Source organism: Colossoma macropomum, unplaced genomic scaffold, assembly GCF_904425465.1.
Source record: "Colossoma macropomum unplaced genomic scaffold, Colossoma_macropomum, whole genome shotgun sequence".
Classification (NCBI taxonomy): domain Eukaryota; kingdom Metazoa; phylum Chordata; class Actinopteri; order Characiformes; family Serrasalmidae; genus Colossoma; species Colossoma macropomum.
In genome coordinates, this window is record NW_023494810.1 from 1,317,554 (window position 1) to 1,339,797 (window position 22,244).

The 22,244-nt window shown below is 39.8% G+C and overlaps 2 protein-coding genes across 3 annotated transcripts in view; both read right to left on the reverse strand.

Annotated features, from left to right (window-relative positions):
- Positions 1-2,494: 2,494 nt before the first annotated feature.
- Positions 2,495-5,632, reverse strand: klhdc7a (kelch domain containing 7A). Its single transcript, XM_036560123.1, has one exon. It carries the CDS (start codon positions 5,471-5,473, stop codon positions 3,140-3,142), a length of 2,334 nt encoding a protein of 777 aa, XP_036416016.1. The 5' UTR covers positions 5,474-5,632; the 3' UTR covers positions 2,495-3,139.
- Positions 5,633-12,012: 6,380 nt separating this feature from the next.
- Positions 12,013-22,244, reverse strand: part of igsf21a (immunoglobin superfamily, member 21a) — a 470,124-nt gene continuing 459,892 nt past the window's right edge. For both annotated transcript variants that reach the window (XM_036559644.1, XM_036559643.1), the window contains exon 10: positions 12,013-13,449. In XM_036559644.1, coding sequence (XP_036415537.1) covers positions 13,373-13,449 — 77 coding nt within the window. In that variant the 3' untranslated portion in view covers positions 12,013-13,372. The remainder of the gene's footprint in view (positions 13,450-22,244) is intronic.

The following is a 22,244-nucleotide window of genomic DNA, read 5'->3' on the forward strand; positions in this document are numbered from 1 at the left end:
AAGATTAAAGAACCTCTATATAATGTTAAAGTTCTATACCAATTAAAGATCAAAGATTAAAGAACCTCTATATGATGTTAAAGTTCTATACCAATTAAAGATCAAAGATTAAAGAACCTCTATATGATGTTAAAGTTCTATACCAATTAAATATCAAAGATTAAAGAACCTCTATATAATGTTAAAGTTCTATACCAATTAAAGATCAAAGATTAAAGAACCTCTATATGATGTTAAAGTTCTATACCAATTAAAGATCAAAGATTAAAGAACCTCTATATGATGTTAAAGTTCTATACCAATTAAAGGTCAAAGATTAAAGAACCTCTATACGATGTTAAACTTCTATACCAATTAAAGATCAAAGATTAAAGAACTTCTATATCATGTTAAAGTTCTATACTAATTAAAGGTTAAAGTTTGGTGTGTGGTTGGTCATTCTCAACACTGCAGTAACACTGACGTGGTGGTGGTGTGTTAGTGTGTGTTGCGCTGGTCTGAGTGGATCAGACACAGCAGTGCTGCTGGAGTTTTTAAACACCTCAGTGTCACTGCTGGACTGAGAATAGTCCACCAACCAAAAATATCCAGCCAACAGCATCCTGTGGGCAGCGTCCTGTGACCACTGATGAAGGACTAGAGGATGACCAACACAAACTGTGCAGCAGCAGATGAGCTATCGTCTCTGACTTTACATCTACAAGGTGGACTGATAAGGTAGGAGTGTCTAATAGAGTGGACAGTGAGTGGACACAGTGTTTAAAAACTCCAGCAGCACACAGTGTCTGATCCACTCACACCAGCACAACACACACTAACACACCACCACCACATCAGTGTTACTGCAGTGCTGAAAATGATCCACCACCCAAATAGTACCTGCTCTGTGAGGGTCCATGGGGGTCCTGACCACTGAGGAACAGGGTAAAAGGGGGCGAACAAAGTATCAGAGAAACAGATGGACTACAGTCTGTAACTGTAGAACTACAAAGTGCACCTATAGACTAAGTGGAGCTGATAAAATGGACAATGAGTGTAGAAACAAGGAGGTGGTCGTAATGTTATGCCTGATTGGTACACACACACATGCACATATAGAATGGGGAGTAGTTAAGAATCTGGGATTTTCCACTGACGAGAGAGCCTGCTTTTGCACAAACATGTGGTGTGCATGCTGTCCTTAAAGCAGAAGGGCAACATGTTGTACCAAATACTAAGAAATTCTGAAATTCATATTAAAATGTCAAAGATTCTTCTCTTCACTCAAATTGTCATGCTGTTAATAACATTTATGATGAAAATGTTTGTATTAAAAGAAAGCATTTTTACTAGTGATCTAAGACTTTATGGACCTTGTTGTGTGTGTGTATATATATATATATATATATATATATATATATATATATATATATATATTATACACACACATTATGTATATATATACATATATATATATATATATATATATATATATATATATGCATGATATCTGTTTATATGTAACTGTCTGTATGTACCTGTGTGCAAGAGAGAGAGAGAGAGAGACATAGAGCGAGGGAGAGAAATTGAATTGGCTCTATTTGCTGAGCCGTGTTTATCAATTTAGCCAATAACGACCTGCAAATTCTATTTCTCGCACACATTTGCCGTGAATATAATCTGCTTCATTATTGTCCCAGAATAGCCTCGCGGAGGCACGAACTGTTCAGTTTGAGAACGTTGACTCATTCGTGGGGGGGATTCTGAGGGGACCTGTCCAACTCCCATCCCATTAGGTGTTTAATTACAGTGAATCAGAGTGTTTAATTACTAGAAATTAAAGATGCTTATATTTGATGGTCAACCATCTGTGTCACAGTGTTCCTGCTGTCTAGCAATACAGCTAAACCCCTCCGTCTCTCTTTGTCCGTCAGTCATACAATGGAAACGTGTGCATTTGTGTCGCAGCACCGGTTTCAACAATCCACCGCACCGACCACATGATGGTGCTGTAGTTACAGATCACAGACGTGGAAGCAGGCCATCGCGGTGCAGTGTATCATTCGCCATTGTTTCATCTACGCTTGCTTTGATTGTTCTTGTGTAGAACTAACCAGGGCTTGATCACACATATTCATTTGTAAGGCACATTGTACTGCAGGCTTTATTGTTTCATTAGCTCAGTTGTTTCGCATTGATTTTGCGCAGCCCTTATAAAAGCTCTTTGGTTACTTTTTACTGAGTATTACTTTACTTTCATCTGACTTTTAAAAAAAAAACATAATCCGAGGCTTGATTAAAATGTATGAATACATTTTCTTGTAAGCAGTGACAAGTACAGCCTCACACACAGAACAATAGGCTTACACCAGATGTGTTTATTACCTTTCTGTCTTAACTGTTCTATATTATACTACACAACATATAGAAAATGATAACTGACACTATAGATTCCCTGAAGATACATCATGTATTTGGAGAGGAAGTGGATTAAGATTATAGGAAGGTGGTACATATTAAAGTAGCATTACAAAGCATGACATTAGCCTGTGCTCATTTGACAGTGTTGCACTTAACAGTTAAGACAAGGGTTTAAATGAAGGACATGGGAAGAACATGTTCAATGATTTATCATCTTGAATTATTCATGAGGGCAAATTCCCAAACAGGAGTAAAAAGCATGCAGGCCATGAATATCCGTATGCCATCTTTCGTAAATCCTGGAAATGACAAGCGTTTGTGCTGTTCATTACAGCAGCTTTAGTAATTGCAGCACTGCTTTGCTCTACACATTGACTGGTTGACGTTTTGCTTATAGTGCTCCAGAGCAGTATATCTGAGTGAAACACTTTAAGCAGGAGCGCTAGAGCATTAGCAAGATTTAGGAGTTTACTTACTACTCAAGGGTGGATGGAACCCCCCCCCAATAACAAACAGCTCTCATCGGAAAAGCAGATTTATCTAGCAGAGAGTGCACAATAAATCTGATCTAGCTTTACAATTACAGGCTATAATAGCCTTGATATTTCACTTCTACTGCCACTGATTAAGACGACTGTGCATTCCAGTAACATATCAAAGGCTTAATCTGATCTCCGACTATGAACATTGAGTGTTTGCTCTTACCACTCTGGCTTTCACTTGCATGAGCTGACCTTGCTCAAACGCTGGTTTGAATGGTGCTTTTATCGGGCAGAGCAAGGACAAAAGGGAACAAAATGCCCTTGGCTGCCGAGAGGACCTTTAAATCCTCTGCCACAAAGCCTGGAGATATCTCGTCAGCCAAGAATCTCATGGTGAACTGCCGACTGACGCAGTATATAATGTCATCCATGGCAACGCACTGGAAGGCAGGGCAGTGGGGCATTCGCTTGGAGCAGCACTCGTACCAAAGCCTGGCCACAGCATGGTAGCGGTACACACTGATGCCCATGGAAGGGCTCACATCAAAGCGGTAAAGGAAGTTCCGCACTGCTACCATTTCTGTGGTCCTTTCTTTGCTGCCCACTATCAAGCTCTGCCTCCATGTGTCAGTCTTGGGGTTGTAGCGTAAGAGTGTGTACCTCAATGTGCCTCCTGAGACAAACAACTCTCCATTGCAGGCCGTGGCCCGATGGGCGACGGCGAAGGTCTCATTGGGCAGTGGTGCGACAAAGCTCCATCTGTTGGTCCTGGGGTCATAGCGCTCCACTGTTGACAGACACTCCCCTCCAATGGCATAGACATGGTCCTGTAGGGTAACAAGCTTACAGTGAGGCCTGGCTTCATTCATTGGACAGATTTCACTCCAAATTGATGTCATGGGATTGTAACAAAAGACCTTCCTTGAAGGCACCGCTACACGGTCAGTCCCTTGAAAGCCTACAGCCACAAACAGGTAGTTGTCCATGGTGCACATGGCACAGCCCCTAGATAGGACTTCCTGAGGGATTTGGCACTGAGGGTGCCAGGTGTCTTTGTAGTCATCATAGTAATACAGTCCACTGGACGCTTTATTGGCCTCAGAAACTGTAGACTGTGATGAAAGTCTGCTCCACTCTGGCGACTCCATGTCCGCCACCATTAGGCATCTTCTGCCTCTCATGCGCTGTCTCTGGATCTGATCCCGCTCACCTGCTTTCAGTCGGCCATACAGGGCCGGATCTCGTAGGACTTGGAAGTAATTGTCCGACATAACGCGGAGGGCAGCCTCCTGGAGAGCACTGTGTCTGTGTTTCTTGGCTAGCATCAGTGCCTCCACACAGTTGCCTAAATCAAGCTTGCCAGTTAAACTCTCCAGTTCTGTACTTCCCATGTTCTCCTGAGGAAAGTTTAGAAACTTGGCCCCGGCCACTGTTTCTACTTCTGGCTCTTCTGAAGAATCCCTTCTGAGGTCTCGTGTTTCTTTATTTGTGTCAGAAGAGCTTTGTGACACCTCACTGGAAAGGGCTGCTGAACGACCACATGGTGTTGAGCTCACTGAAGGCGGGAACGGGATCTGTAGTTCGGAGTCCACGGCAGCAGCAAGGTAGCTATCCTTCCGAATCAGTCCATGTCTAAGAAGTTTTACAGGTTCTGATTTGATCGGAGAGACAAGCTCCCCATCCGACTCATGAGATACTTCTATATCTCTAATTATCAAAGAGGAAGGAAGAGGACTTGGTGTTCGGGGTTTATCCACACTGCTGGACAACTCTAATGGCTGCGCATCAAACAAAGTACCGGTTTCATATGGTCCAAAAGTTGGACTTAGAGAGTGAGGAGGGCTCAGGTCAGAAACTGAATGTGAGGAGGTCTCCACATAATAATCATAAATCTTTCCACGTACTCCAGTAGTCTGGTCACCTGGCCGCTCCAGGACCAGGTCAGCATTCTCCACTTTGATCTCTGCCTTTGACTTGAAACTGGAGAAGCTACCCAGGTGACCCAAGTCCTGCCTGAGCTCTCTGCCAACTTCTACGCCACCATCCAGTTTTCTTAGCAGGCATGGGGAGCGACGCCCAGTTGGACTTCCTACAGTAGTGTCAGTCTCATCAGGCAGCAGTAGAGTTAATCCTGGCTTACAGTCTTTTGTCTCACCCTTTGCCTCATCCTTATTTTGGCAAAAGTCCTCCGTGTTACTCTGCCCTGCAGTGGTAGAATGTTCCGCCGTGTCGAATCCAAATACCTCAGTTTTAGGCTGTTCCCTTTTAAGCGTGGCATTATTTTTCTCCGATTTAAAGATGTTTTGCTCAGAATCCACAGAGGATTGTCTAGACTGGCTCTCTCCATTAGTCCCCTCTTTTGCAGTTTTGTTCTGGGGTCGTAACACCGTTTTGCAGTTGCTGCAGGTTTCAGGGCCTGTTCTCGTGCCCCTGGGCAGAGGGATTCTGCTGTCAGTCTGAGTTTGGCCTTGAGCCCTGGAGCTGTAGAATCTGTAAGCCCAAGAGATGAGCAGAACGGCAGCCACAGACAGAGTCAGCTTGCCCAGGAGCTGCATGTCAAAGCGCACTCCCAGCAGATCCGCTATTGGCATTTCTAGTCTAGCAGGTTTGACGGTCAACTGGATATTGGGTGTTTACTCGGGATGCTGTCCCTAGCGCATCACAGGCAGCGAACTTGCTGATGAGGACAGCAGCAAACTGTCAGCTCTCTTTCTCTTCTCACAGAGGGACTAGGAACCTGATACTTGCGGGGGAGAGAATTTGCATGCTGCACACCATGAGGGCGGGATCTGGGTATTGTTCCACCTGGCGCAGGCAATCGCCATAAAACCACAGCACTAGAGCCATAGATATGGGACTATTTGAGTGTTTACTCTGCTAGCAATAGGGAGTTATCTCATACTTATTTGCAGTAAAAGACTCTCTTTTTTTATAGGAAGTGACTTTTTGTTGCTTAAAAAAACGAACATATAGTTGTAATAAGGAAATACTGCAGATTACTTTTCAATTCTCTTCACATTGTGTGCAATAAGGCATTTTATGTGAACCATGAGGATAAAATGAGAACTGTAAAACAAGGAGGGACATTGTTTAGGGATATTCCTCAGTATTTGCAGATCTGGTCTGTTGGATTATGAAAGAAAAGAACACACCCTAGTTATTGCAAGCATGTGGCTGCCGAACATTTGCATTTGTGTTAAGGGTGGGGAAGTCTGATATTGAACATTAAGTACATACGAGAGCTGAATGACCAGGATACAGCTGTTTGTATAGTCAAAGGTTCTTTGGCAATACAAGACATTAATCAGAAACGTTACATCATACATTAAATGTTGCCATTCTTCATATGTTTGCTAACACTTTACTGAAGTGCAGCATTCTTAAGGCTACAACACATGACAGGTGACACAAACCTGCAAAATAAATGATCAAGGCTTAGTCCAACAGGCCTCAGTTGTCATAAATGCTGCTTTTGATTTGGAATAAGCCTTTATAAATGACTATAAACTATTATAACCTATCCAAAAACATGGTCATGGTCAAGATCCTCTTTCAGAATCATTGTGGATACTCAGCAACCCCTCTGAACTTGGTCAGTGAGACAGTTGAATGTTGTCTTTTTTGGAGTGAGACACTCTACTGCTACCTAATGCCACTGTCATTTAGCTGCTTTGGAGAAACTTGAACCAGTGGACACACTTTGGTCTGAATAATTCACACTTGTGCTACACAGGACTGCTCCCTCAACCCTGAGCCTCTCATGTGTCCAGTGAACTATTTAAGAGCATCGAGTAAACAATGACTTTGGCAGCATGCGCTCGTGTCAGGCCCTGTCCATTATGGTCAAGATCAACTACACCAAATGAATTCAATATCAATATGGTATTAATCATTAACACTGCTATTGCAAAACTCATAGAAAATTATAGGCACCTTCTTTCTGAATCATAACAGCCTGTTATGGTCTAGAAGAGTCAAGAGAATAATTTACTAACACGTTCTGTAAATGCCATGTTTGTAATGCCTTATAAATGCATTATACTGTGTTACTAATAGCCACAGCATTTCCAGTGTTCCAAGCAAACTAGTACTAAAACCTTTATTTCATAAAATATTGGAAATGCTGTGGCTTTAATTAACTATATTTGTCTAAAATATGACCCACTTTACTGTTATTCGATTCCAAATAAGTGCAACTAAGTTGTTAAAAGAAATTATAACACTTTATTTGAAGACTACCTACATAAGGACTATATGACACATGCATAAGAACTGAATAACATATTTATGAAGCAATATTTGAGTATTTATGACCAGCTTATGCTAGTAACCAGAAGATGACAGAAGATGTCAACTGATGTTGTATTGACGTAAGGGACCTTAAACTAAAGTGATGGGCATCTGTTCTATTTATAACACCGTTATGAACCATCATACCCAGGTAATGAAACTTAAAAGAAAGGAAGTTTACATCAGTTCTATGTAGTTCAAAGCACTTATGTCAATAAGTTATTTACTATAGCTTACAGTATCTTACGATGACTGGCATAAGTGGCTCGCACATAGTGAAGTATTGCTTTATAAATACCTTAATCAGCGCTTGTGCATGTGTTATGATGTCGTTATGTATGTAGCCTTCAAATAAAGTGTTACCAAAGAAATCATAGTATGGCTCTGTCTGAGTTTATAACAGGTATGTTTGTTAGTCATAACATGCTATGCAAGAGTTTCTTTGGCTATGACAATATAACGTCGTATTGTATAATGAATATAAGATGTTTATTGTATATTATGGATATACTGTACAAAAGGGAACACTCAGGGCCCTCAAGGCCTTCAAAGAAGATCTCTCATTGGTTGACTCTTTGGACTGGACTGAAGGCCTAATACACCAGATTAACCACCAATATAATAGCATTGCATTTATAGTCATTTATGCAAAGTGTTAACAATTCATCATTCATTTCTTCCTGTTCTTTCTAATGGAACCGCAATACATTACAGAATACTGTTACATACAAGGTCAAATTTATGTTCATGTCTATTACATATATATACACACACACACACACACACGTTAATGTCTATTACAAGGCTATATATATATATAGATATATATATATATATATATATATACACACACACACACACACACATATATATATATATATATATATATATATATATATATATATATATATATATATATGTGTATAGTTAAAGGCACAATGTCCCCTCAGACCATCATAAGATGTAATTAATCTCTTTGTTTCCTTTCAAATGGTACAGTGCTAAAATATCACATAATATATAAGACCCTTCCTCCAGTTGAATCAATGTAACATTCCCAATAGGATTCAAACACACAAACATACCATCTTTTAAATGCAAAGTCATTTTAATTTGTGCACTCCTAAATGAGTCACAATAAAATCTATGTGTAATCTATTTCCATTCACATCTAATTTAATTTGTCTTTTGTTTTTCCAATAAACACAGGACACATTCTGCATTCTTTATCCTTTATCTGCTGGATAGTGTGGCCATAATGGACGGTTTGATCCTCCTGAGGCTGTGGATGAAAACACATGAAAACATATTCTTTCTCACATGAATGTGATCATTCGGTAAACAAACTAATGGCGTGAACGTTATTCGGGCAGAATAATTAAGCCATTAAAGCACGATTTCCAGCTCTTTCTGATGCTTTTATTGTAGTTGACGCCGCTGATTCCTTCCGTGAATATCAATTGAGATGTGAAGAGGCCGAGGAACGTACTGCAGGGGCTCTTCAAACCTGTGAAGGCATTCAAATGCAGCAAATGCTTCAGAGAATGACAGGAGGGAAAAGGAATAATATACTGACAGAATGATCATTGGAAAAAAAGCATTCTTCTGTTCATAATGTTCTCAGAGCGTCCTCAGACTCCGAGAGAGAAATGTGGGAAGGTGAAAACACAACCCAAATAGATGGGGACTATCTTCCCTATTTTACTAAGCCCATAAAATCTCCCCTCCTACCTTGGCTTCGGTCCTAATCCCTTAATACACGGTGTGTCTGGAATAGCTTAAATTGCAATTCTTCTGCAACGTGGAATAAATAAATAAATAAATAAATGAATAAATAAAAAAGTGGGATTGCTTTGCACGAGGCCAGTCTGGGAGTGGGTGAGCAGCAGAGGGCGGACTCATGCGACGGCACAAAGGGGGTTAAACAGCGCCGTCAACAGATGACACTTCCCTAATGACTTCCAAGCAGCAGGGCTTTAGAGGGTAAGGCAGAGCAGACGAGGTTTTGAAGCTCGTCCAGCTCTCATCTTTTTTGAACCCCTCTGCCATATTAGGCGCTCTGAAGCGTACTCGCAGGGGCTCACTTCAAATAAGCAGCCTGCGCCGGGGCAAGGAGAACGTGTAACGCGCCCAATGCTGGACTCATATGAAAGAGAGAGTTTAACGGTGCTTTTTGGTTCCCTTCCAAAACTACTGGACAACAAACCTGCTGAAAGGTGCTGATCATTTTTAAAGAAATGGCCCATAACCGTAGCAAACAGGGCACGGCAAATGACTAAAACTTTTGGTCATACTTTATATTGATGGCTTTTTTTGCAAACTCTTACATTGTTAAAGGTCAAATATCATGGAAATTTCCTCACTGTTTTGAAATTGATGTAGTATGTAAACAGTTTTAAAATGTACCCTTCACTAGTCGCCAGTCTGCACAGCCCATATATGGAAACTGCTCAATTTGAATTGTGATTTACATATAACTACCTGTTCAGGTACATTCATTCACTTTGAAGTTAAAAGGAGCCCAGGGATGCTTTGTGAATGAGGCACAACACACGGCAGCCAGTCGGAACAGAGATACGTGTATCAGTCTTAAAGGTGCAGTAACCAAAAAAAAACTTTTTTATGGTAAAGGAAAAAGGAAAATGGTGATGTTAAAATAAATTACAACTAATTTGGTACGTAAACCAACACAGATGTCAGTAACAAACAAATAAAAGACAAAAAAATTCCAAAAATATGGGCCTTTTTGGAAACCACTTTGTCAAACTTCTTGTCAGTCGTTTAACAAAAGTACTGTGGTTAAGATTAGAGTTAGAACTAGGGTTAGGTTTAGATTTTGAGTTAAGGTTAAAATTAGAGTAAGTGTTCATTTTTAGGGTTGGGACTAAATTTAATGGATTCACTATGGGCAAAAATGAAGTATAAACAAAAAAAACTTAACTAACTTTGTACCAAGTAAAAAATTTAAGACTTTATTTATGGATAATTAGAATTTATTCCCATTATATTTCATTTTATTACCAACTTCTTACCACTAATTAACATTTAGAAAATCAGCTAATTTTTAGGTTAGTACAACTGGTTACCATAATACTACCATATCGTTACCCCCTTATTACCATCTGTAAAGTGCTGCAGAGTTTTGCTGCAGTAACAGCCTCTACTCTATATAAAGACTAGATGTTGGAACATTGCTGTGAGGATTTGATTGCCACAAAGGCACTAGTGAGGTCAGGTACTGATGTTGGATGGTTAGTTTTGGGCCACAAACACCACTCCAGCTCATCCCAAATATACTGAATGGTGCTCTATAAGTCCACGGAGTGCTCAAAGCTTTATATCCCTCTGGTCAACACTTGGTATTGGACGACTGCACAATTGTGCGCACCTGAACACTTATGGCAACAATGTGTGCTCCTTACAGAAGCTGGATTTGCTAATTAAAAGGAGTAACTATAAACTTTTAGCCATGTTTAGTTGAATGCAAGTTGAAAACAAGCATTTACAAAGAATCTACAGTGAACCATCAAAATAAAGTGTTACCCAACAGGTAAAATGCAAAACATATGACTAAGTAAAAATTGCACCACAGCAAAAAATGCACAAAGCTGAAACTCGCAAATTAGTCAGAGAATAAATACTACTATAAATATTGACTTGGTCTTTGCAGAGGGGTAATTCTTCATTTCCAGATAAAACAGACATTAAGTGCAAGTTTATTCTTAGGTGTCACAAAACATTTAACAGAAAATGACACAGCAGCTTCAGCAAATAAACATCACTACATTTTCAGGAGATTTGCTTTCAGCATTTCAAAGAAATCTGCAGGAATGTTTTTCCACGTCTTCAAAGTCCAGTCTTAGAATTTGGTTGTATTTTCTGCTTCTTAAAATCAAAATAATCCCAAACACATTCAGTGATGATGAGGTCAGGACTCTGTGGTGGCTGGTCTTTTGTTCTGAGAACACCAGCAGCTTCTTTGTTTGATTTGCAAAATAACTTTGTTTGACTATTTAACTGTTTTCTTTTCTCAGTATTGGCTTCTTGATCAGCTACACATCCTTTCAGACCCACAGCGCTGAGTCGTCTTCTCACAGTGGAAGGATGGACAGAAACACCTGTGGATGTTTTCAGATCTGAAGCAGCTTGATTTTCTCCTCTCTCTCAGAGATGAACGCTTTATTCCAGTTTTGGAATCACCTGTTTTTTCACTTATTTGACTTTTCCCTTCCTGATGCAAGTGGATTGTCTTATATCTATCTCATATATATCTCATCTGTCTTATGTATCTCAGAAATTTCTCCTGAAAAATAAATAACTTGTACTTTTAAATTATATAAATAAAGTGTGTTCCTAGCAATAGCAAGTAAACAGGCAAATTAAATTGTATTGTCATTGTGTTTTTATTCATTGAGGGTAATTTTTATATAAGGGATCCATTTCATATATATATATATATATATATATATATATATATCTCGCTGCTGTTGGAAGAAAAGCTTGTATCTCCATTTTTGAAATGTCTGTTGATCTTTATATTGTGTGCAAATTTCACGATGAATGGATCAAAAGAAACGGCCCAAAATGTCTGGTTCCATTGACTTACATTAAAAGTAAAGTATGTTATTTCCTTCTCCTGTAAAGTTACCATTTTGGAGATACGAGGTTTTCTTCTGACAACAGCGGTGTATATATTATATATATATATATATTATATATATATATATATTGAAGAGATCCTTGTCATTGCGTCAAATACAAATGCAAATGCAAACACACTTCTTTCCTCCTCAGGACAAACCAAAACTATAACACATCCGTATCAGCACGCACAGCCATGTCGAGTTGATCATCTCCATTTTTTAATACAGGTGATATGAAACAAATGCAACAACCCTGTTTACACTCAGCTTCCTTTGAGGGAGGGAAGGAGAGAGGGGGAGAGTATGGTGGCTAACATGATCCTAGCAGTAACTGTTAGGAGAGAGTTACATACTGTACACAATGCAGGTCACTGAATATATTATGCAACAAGAAAAAGAAGGGGGTAGAAACAGGTGGGCGAGCGGTGAGGAGCAGCCGCCGAACAGATGAAAGGGGAGAAATAATCGTCAAACGTCACATGCACCACGACCCCGAGAAAGGCAGACGTACACCATGGAAAAGGATGAGTTTTTCTTTCTTTCCTCGCACTTGAGACCCGCCGCAGCGATGGTACAGGAACATATGAAATCAGTAATAGGGAAGTCTACTGATATTGATTCCACTGTTCTTTTAAAAGCCTTGGTACGCTTTCTTGGCGATGGTTACTGGGGATGACCAAATATAAGCAATAAAGCCATTAAATGCTAACCAGTTCAACTCAGCTTTTCCTTCCCGTAGACCCCGTAATCCCCCCTATAGCCCCCTTATAACTCTGAATTTGATTCTTTTTTATATACTTTTCATTATTTACAGGGATGTACACAAAATACATTTAAAAAGAGGGTCTTTTTTTGTTACTTTCCAAAGAAAATGTCACCAGTTCACAGGAGTTTTTTTTTTTTCTTAAAGTCTTTTTTGTACATTCCAGCCATGAGCCATTCAACAAAAAACTAAAATAAAAATGGACAAAAAAAAGAATACTGTGCTAAAAACGCAAAAGAATGACGTCCAAAAAAAGGAGGGCGTGTCCGGTTTGTGCTAGAGTACAGGATTGCTGGGTGGGCCAGCACTGGTGCAGCAGCAGTTACTATATTGTCCTTCTTGTTTGTGTGTCCATGTTCAAAGTCCACTTTGAGTTTATCTCAGGCTCCTTTCTCTTTTGGAGTTCAGTCTCCCACTGACGGACGAGAAAACAAAACAAAACGTGTGTGAAGTGAGGGGATGGACGTGAGGTGGTGCTGCTTCTTCTTATATTAGGTGTGTTGTTTGCTTTTTGTAGTTATAATCACTAATATTATCATCGTTAGCCTCATCATTAGGCTTTTTTTTTCATGTTTTTCCATGAAAAAAAACAAATAGAGAGAAAAAGAGAGAACGTAGCGCGCCCCCCCCACGATGAGGATGCGGATGTCCACCGAAAAACGGACGTGAAGTGGGTCTGTTTTACAATCTGTTCGAGTGTGTGGGTTGTGTGTGAAAGAGTGTGTGTGCTTGTTCGGAGCAGACGCGTGAGTGTTTTCCTCTACTTCTCTTTTATTTCCCAGATGGAGGGACGCTCACGTCAACACTGCGGTCACTGTGAGGACGAGCGGCAGCCACGTCAGTCCGAGCATGTGCAAGCGGGGGGCTCCACCTGCAGAGAATATAAATAATAAATATGTTATTGTCCAGGTTGTTAGGAATTTACTATGATTTACTCCAAAGACAGTTAAAATATACGGGTCATTCTATAGTGGTTTAACTCACTGTCCCTGATAAAAATATGTTTAGGAGCGTATAACATATTTGCACACATCACATTTAATGCTTAGCAAAAGAACTGAACTATTTGGTACCAATTCATTGTAGGCCAGCATTCGTTAGGCTTCATGACACCTACATAAGCCTTACACCAGTGATCTCCAATGCTAGTTCTGGAGAGCTGCCTTCCTGCAAAGTTTAGTTCCAAATAAGCTGCCATGCCCTCTTACTGAACTCTAATATGTCTGATCCAGCCAATCAGGGACTTAGGAAGACGTTGATTAGCTGGAGCAGGTGTGGCAAACTTCCCTCCCTCCCCAGGACCGGAGTTGGAGACCACTGCATTACACTGATGAGCCAAAAAAGTATGACCACTCACAGATCAATCAAATATTGCTGATTTATCTGTAACCAAGGCACATTAGACAGTAAGCAAACAGTCACTTCTTGTCATCGATGTGTTGGATGCGGGACAAATAGGCCTGAGTGACTTTGGCTTTGTTCACACAGCAGGTAAAAGTGGCCCAAATCTGATCTTTTTCTTCAAATGTGTGTCGGTGTGAACAGATAAACACACTGAATCTGACATTTCCAATTCCAATTTCAGACGCTTTCATATGTGGTACCTAAATCCGATGCGTATCCGATATGTGGCAATGCAACTTAGTCTGAACAGCCAGACTGGAATTCACTTTCACGTCAAACTCCACTTGTCATAATTCGTGCTGCTGAGACCTCATAAACATCTGGGCTGATGTTTCTGGTCAAAAAATTAAGAGACTTATCAAGACCCTCAGTGTTTGAAGAGATTTCTAAAGAAATGTCCGAACGCGGCCGCAGGAGAACGAGGCTGCAGCGTCAAAGAACAGTTAAAAGTCTGAAAGCAAAGTTTAAAGAATCCGAGGACACCAACCAAAGAAGTGACCGTGCCTTTTTACGGCGAGCTCGAACACATTCTGGGTGATGAGCCCAGCTGACAGTCAGTGAATCTTCATGATGGCTCCTGTGATGCTGGTGAAGATGAAGCTGAAACCCTCCAGTGACTGATGCTCGTTGCACATGTGGGTCAGTTGATGATTTGATATTATAGAAAAAGAAGACCCAAACTGACCTTCACGGTTCAATACCAAGGTCAGAAACTGTTATATTAATATTAAAAAATGTCATTTTTGAGATATGGTTAGTCTAGCGGCCTCACTTTCACTAACTGGCCCTCCCCCTTCCTTCATCAGTCAGCACAATGCTCGCCATCACAGACGATGTAACATAATGTAACATAATGCTGATGTAACAGAATTGGCAGTTAGTGTTCTCCTCCAAGCGTGTTGAACTGCCCAGTGGCGTTGCATTAGCTGCAGTTATATGGGTGTAGTGGCTGACTCCACACTGCAGGTCGAATTACATGTTTTATTGATGTACGTGAAGTTTAGAGCGCAAATAAAACATAAGATGTAAAATATGCAGTAACCTTTCCTTTCAGTAACCTTTACTTTCACTATGAAAACCAGCAAACCATAATTTGACCAGGGGTGCCCAAATGCATGCATACAACTGTAACTGAAAGGAAGCACCAGCCTTCACTCAGGCCAGCCTGGTAGCAATGTATGATAGGTTAAGGCCTAGCAAAGAGCTGGGAACTGGCCATGACTAAATCAGGGAAGAGAACTGAGTAAAAAAAATGGGAACGATATATAAATAAAATAACAGGACCTATTTAAAATACTATCACTCTATCAGAAAATGGACTGTGGTTACATATACACTGTCAGAAAAATGCAGTCAAAGCAAGGCATCAAAACACAGCACAGAGCATTTCCTCAGCATGCCAGGGCACGCCAGACATATAAGCTGCATCAATAAAGCTGTACAAGCCCCACCTTAAGGTGCTTGGACCCCTATAAGCAGGGTTTACCACATAGTCTGAGAAAACACAAGCGGTTTGTATCGCTCCACAGAGGGACCTCAGAGTAAATCCGAGGACATAGAAAAAGCCTCTCTTTCTGCATGGGTGCCCTTCTGAAGCTTTAGCAGAGAGGACAAGCAGGCAATGACCAAGCAGCTTCATAGATCTGCAGATACTGCATTATAATTGCTTAATGCACTGTAAAGGGCTTTTGAGTGAGCTGTACACTAATGCCAAGTGACTATGGGCACAATTCGTACACATATTACACAATTTTCAATAAGCGTGCAAAAGACGATGGCCGACAAGCATTTTAAGCAGCGCTCTGTCAACGTGGATATAAAAAACGGCATCTTCTAATGGCTCAGTGTTTCTCATACAGCCAGTTTCCTGGATGTGGTTTAAGGCTGGTCTTGAACTAAACTGCAATAGTTAATCAGCACTAGAAATGTTTTCTAGGCTCAAGTTTATTTGTCATTTGCACAACATGTCAGGACATTCATGCATGGAAATGCTTGTGGTGAGGCTCAGATAGTCACTCTACAGAAAGTAAACAAAGTAAAAGTCAAAATACAAAAAAAAAACCTGAAACTGAAATATATTAAATATATACAAAATACACACAAAATAAAGAGACAGGAGGGACCTGTGTAAAAAAAAAAAAACTCTCTGCTATGTACAAATATATTTATATTTATATTAAACAAGGGCTAGGTTTTATAATATTTTATATTATATTATATTTTATATTTTAGGTTTTACATATATTAGGCTAGATTTAGGCCTAGTTCCTTCTTTAGGCCAATCTCCGTCTCGTGACTTACAGCAGTCTCACATTATACTCTAGTACATATTATACGTCATACTTATTTTATTAAAAAAGATGTTTCACACAAACTTTTACCAGTAAAATTCATCTGCAAGACCTGCAAACTCATGTCTGCCTCATTCTGAAGGCCCCTGGATGTGTAAAAGAAATGAAAAGCTATGTTTTCAATTGAGATATACACCACAACTGTCATGCGCACTGCTGTTTGGTGACTTACCGCACAAAAATCAATAGCAGATGACATGATGTTTGGAATTTACACCAAGAAAGGCAGCAAATCGAAAGTCTTTAAGATAAACAGACGAATGTAAATGGTCTGTTACTGCAGGTAATGATATTAGCACAGGCACATTGCAACCTTTCAGGTTAACAACAGTTCATGTCGGATATGTCAGTTAGTTAGCTGATAAATGTTACTACATGGTATGAAACATGACATTTTTCACCATTAATGTTACTGTTTTTAATATTTGGGGGTTTGGAGACCTCTCTGGAGGAACTGTGGAACTGCACACAATGTGTGTAAGAACATTTTGTAAAGGTGATTGTGCTTTGGACCACCAGGAGCGGATGAATCTGATAATGGTGAGCTTGTTGAAACAGTATTCAACGGGAACTCAAAGTAATTTAAATATTTATTTATAGATTTCAGCCATTACTTCAAAGAAGAGTTGAGATGTAACAGAGTTGTGATGTAGCAGAGTTGAGATGTAACGTAATACACATATCAGTAATAAGAACTCAGAATACAGAAATTAAAAAAGGCAGTATTCAGGATAGAGTTACCTTTTAAATGTCTAGGAGAATGCTTTCGAACACGTACCCACTAAATGTAAAAACCTTCTTTAAAGGAATTTTTGTTTTTAAATATTTTAAAATCAGTTCATGTTGTGTAAAGACAAACTCTAAAGAAGAACTCAAAAACATCTTTAGAAAAACTGTTCCTGCTAAAGCCTGAGTAGACTGATAAATAAATATGATCAGTTATTAATCTCAGTGTTACTGAGCTCTGCTAAAGCCTGAGTAGACTGATAAATCAATGTGATGATCAGTTATTAATCTCAGTGTTACTGAGCTCTGCTAAAGCCTGAGTAGACTGATAAATCAATATGATGATCAGTTATTAATCTCAGTGTTACTGAGCTCTGATAAAGCCTGAGTAGACTGATCAATCAATGTGATCAGTTATTAATCTCAGTGTTACTGAGCTCTGATAAAGCCTGAGTAGACTGATCAATCAATGTGATCAGTTATTAATCTCAGCGTTACTGAGCTCTGCTAAAGCCTGAGTAGACTGATAAATCAGTGTGATCAGTTATTAATCTCAGCGTTACTGAGCTCTGCTAAAGCCTGAGTAGACTGATAAATCAATGTGATCAGTTATTAATCTCAGTGTTACTGAGCTCTGCTAAAGCCTGAGTAGACTGATAAATCAATGTGATCAGTTATTAATCTGTGTTACTGAGCTCTGCTAAAGCCTGAGTAGACTGATAAATCAATGTGATCAGTTATTAATCTGTGTTACTGAGCTCTGCTAAAGCCTGAGTAGACTGATAAATCAATATGATGATCAGTTATTAATCTCAGCGTTAATGAGCTCTGCTAAAGCCTGAGTAGACTGATCAATCAATGTGATCAGTTATTAATCTCAGCGTTAATGAGCTCTGATAAAGCCTGAGTAGACTGATAAATCAATGTGATCAGTTATTAATCTCAGTGTTACTGAGCTCTGCTAAAGCCTGAGTAGACTGATAAATCAATGTGATCAGTTATTAATCTGTGTTACTGAGCTCTGCTAAAGCCTGAGTAGACTGATAAATCAATGTGATCAGTTATTAATCTGTGTTACTGAGCTCTGCTAAAGCCTGAGTAGACTGATAAATCAATATGATGATCAGTTATTAATCTCAGCGTTAATGAGCTCTGCTAAAGCCTGAGTAGACTGATCAATCAATGTGATCAGTTATTAATCTCAGCGTTAATGAGCTCTGATAAAGCCTGAGTAGACTGATCAATCAATGTGATCAGTTATTAATCTCAGCGTTACTGAGCTCTGCTAAAGCCTGAGTAGACTGATAAATCAATGTGATCAGTTATTAATCTCAGCGTTACTGAGCTCTGCTAAAGCCTGAGTAGGCTGATAAATCAATGTGATCAGTTATTAATCTGTGTTACTGAGCTCTGCTAAAGCCTGAGTAGACTGATAAATCAATGTGATGATCAGTTATTAATCTCATTGTTGCTGAGCTCTGCTAAAGCCTGAGTAGACTGATCAATCAATGTGATCAGTTATTAATCTCAGTGTGACTGAGCTCTGCTAAAGCCTGAGTAGACTGATAAATCAAGGTGATCAGTTATTAATCTCAGCGTTACTGAGCTCTGCTAAAGCCTGAGTAGACTGATAAATCAATGTGATGATCAGTTATTAATCTCAGCGTTACTGAGCTCTGCTAAAGCCTGAGTAGACTGATAAATCAATGTGATCAGTTATTAATCTGTGTTACTGAGCTCTGCTAAAGCCTGAGTAGACTGATAAATCAATGTGATGATCAGTTATTAATCTCATTGTTGCTGAGCTCTGCTAAAGCCTGAGTAGACTGATCAATCAATGTGATCAGTTATTAATCTCAGTGTGACTGAGCTCTGCTAAAGCCTGAGTAGACTGATAAATCAAGGTGATCAGTTATTAATCTCAGCGTTACTGAGCTCTGCTAAAGCCTGAGTAGACTGATAAATCAATGTGATGATCAGTTATTAATCTCAGCGTTACTGAGCTCTGCTAAAGCCTGAGTAGACTGATAAATCAATGTGATCAGTTATTAATCTCAGTGTTACTGAGCTCTGCTAAAGCCTGAGTAGACTGATAAATCAATGTGATCAGTTATTAACCTCAGCGTTACTGAGCTCTGCTAAAGCCTGAGTAGACTGATAAATCAATGTGATCAGTTATTAATCTGTGTTACTGAGCTCTGCTAAAGCCTGAGTAGACTGATAAATCAGTGTGATCAGTTATTAATCTGTGTTACTGAGCTCTGCTAAAGCCTGAGTAGACTGATAAATCAATGTGATCAGTTATTAATCTGTGTTACTGAGCTCTGCTAAAGCCTGAGTAGACTGATAAATCAATGTGATCAGTTATTAATCTGTGTTACTGAGCTCTGCTAAAGCCTGAGTAGACTGATAAATCAATGTGATCAGTTATTAATCTGTGTTACTGAGCTCTGCTAAAGCCTGAGTAGACTGATAAATCAGTGTGATCAGTTATTAATCTGTGTTACTGAGCTCTGCTAAAGCCTGAGTAGACTGATAAATCAGTGTGATCAGTTATTAATCTGTGTTACTGAGCTCTGCTAAAGCCTGAGTAGACTGATAAATCAATATGATGATCAGTTATTAATCTCAGCGTTAATGAGCTCTGCTAAAGCCTGAGTAGACTGATAAATCAATGTGATCAGTTATTAATCTCAGCGTTACTGAGCTCTGATAAAGCCTGAGTAGACTGATAAATCAATGTGATCAGTTATTAATCTCAGCGTTACTGAGCTCTGCTAAAGCCTGAGTAGACTGATAAATCAATGTGATGATCAGTTATTAATCTCAGTGTTACTGAGCTCTGCTAAAGCCTGAGTAGACTGATAAATCAATGTGATCAGTTATTAATCTGTGTTACTGAGCTCTGCTAAAGCCTGAGTAGACTGATAAATCAATGTGATCAGTTATTAATCTGTGTTACTGAGCTCTGCTAAAGCCTGAGTAGACTGATAAATCAATGTGATGATCAGTTATTAATCTCAGTGTTACTGAGCTCTGCTAAAGCCTGAGTAGACTGATAAATCAATGTGATCAGTTATTAATCTCAGCGTTACTGAGCTCTGATAAAGCCTGAGTAGACTGATAAATCAATGTGATCAGTTATTAATCTCAGCGTTACTGAGCTCTGCTAAAGCCTGAGTAGACTGATAAATCAATGTGATCAGTTATTAATCTCAGCGTTACTGAGCTCTGCTAAAGCCTGAGTAGACTGATAAATCAATGTGATCAGTTATTAATCTGTGTTACTGAGCTCTGCTAAAGCCTGAGTAGACTGATCAATCAATGTGATCAGTTATTAATCTCAGTGTTACTGAGCTCTGCTAAAGCCTGAGTAGACTGATAAATCAATGTGATCAGTTATTAATCTCAGCATTAATGAGCTCTTTTGAGGGATGATTGAACTGAACATGTTTGAGTGATAAGCTTAGCACCAGTGTTGTACTGGATTCATCACGTTATTAACTGAAAATAACACAGCTGCCAAATTTTTGGCAATTTGCAAAATTTTGTCATTGAAATATGGCAAATTCTTTACTTAGTTCTTGAGACAGCAGTGAATTGAAGAAGGTGATGAGAGCCAAACAATAAAGAAATTTCGAAACTTCATTTAAATAAGAACATTTTTTCAGGAATTATTAATTAAAGACTTGTGTGAAGAAAATTGCCAAGCAGTAACAGTGAGAGTGTGAATAACAGTGTGAATTAAATTAAATTACAATAGTTTTTAACTGTGTATTTTCAATGTATTGTTACTTTTGTATATATTGTAAAAGAATATGTTATTAAAAAAATTGACAGTGTATTCTGCTGAGCTCTGCTTCTGAGTTCTTCTGAGTTTTTTTCTAGGTACAGGAAAAGACATGAAAATTAAATTCCATGGCAACTGACACTGGGGATTGGAGACTGTCAAGTCATACACTGCAGATAAGGAAAAATATTTAGCACACAAAACCATTTATGTCTGCTACAAATTTATGAATTACAACACCATCTGTGATGTCTATCTGCGGTAGCTCACCACCTCATACAGAAGCATCAGATAATGGCTAGCTTAAAAAACACTCCCCTAAGGGGTTAAACTGGGTGCGGCAAACTGCCCTATAAGGCCCAGACATGTGCGAGTAGTGCTGCTTAGTCCGCAGGATCTCTCTGCGCTGAGGTGCCGAGTGGTAATAAAAAGGTTCGGTTGGTGCGTCAGTAGACGATCACACGTACGCACACGTGCACGTATGCACTGACCTCCCGGGGCCTTGTTCTACAAGCCATTTGACTTGCATACGAGGGGCCTGAAGACTGAATACTCGCCACGACCTCATTCTGTCCCTGTGTGTGCACACCTGCTCACTGCCGCATTTACATATTCAAATTTACACCCGTAGGTGCCGGGCAGCAGAGGGAGGTGGTTAACGTGAGAGAGAGAGAGAGAGAGAGAGAGAGAGAGAGAGAGAGAGAGAGAGAGAGAATGGAAAAGACAAACGAGAAAGAAAATGAGAGCAGGAAAGAGACTGAAAAAGGGAGGGAAGTAAGAAACAGACATAAAGAAAGAAGAAAGAGAGAAAATCTCCCACGTTTTCTCTTGTTCATTTGACGATCCCTCATCTTTACGTATGAGTCTCTGAGAAATTGCAAATGAGCCTGTGAGGTGTGTAAAAACCAGCCGAACATAATTCACCAGTGAAGTGAGGTTTCTGTGCTGCACTGGTAAGTGATGACCACTGGTTTCTAAACAGTTGATCATTAAAATACTTTTGATCTAGGGCTCCCGAGTGGCGCAACCGTCTAAGCGTTGGCCCTATCATCAGGAGATCACGAGTTCGATCCCTGGTGATGCTACAGCCATCCGTAGCCGGGAGAGCACAATTGGCCTCGCTCTCTCTGGGTGGGTAGGATGGCCCCTCCTTCTCCCCCCATCACTCAGCGCGATGCTAGTTGGCGCAGGCGTCTGTTAGCTGATGTAACAGATCTGGCGGTTGGCGCTTTCCTCCGAGCGCGTTCGGCTGTCCAGTGACGTTGCGTGAGCGGCAGTTCGAAAAGAAGCGGTGGCTGGTTTCACAGGTCTCGGAGGAAGCCTGTGTTAGCCTTCACCCTCCTAGCGTTGATAGCATCGTGTGATTGGGGGAGTCCTAACTAGCGGGTGGAATTG

Coding starts and splice junctions, on each gene's coding strand:
- klhdc7a (XM_036560123.1), bottom strand. CDS start 5,473: ATGCCAATAGCGGATCTGCTGGGAGTGCGCTTTGACATGCAGCTCCTG.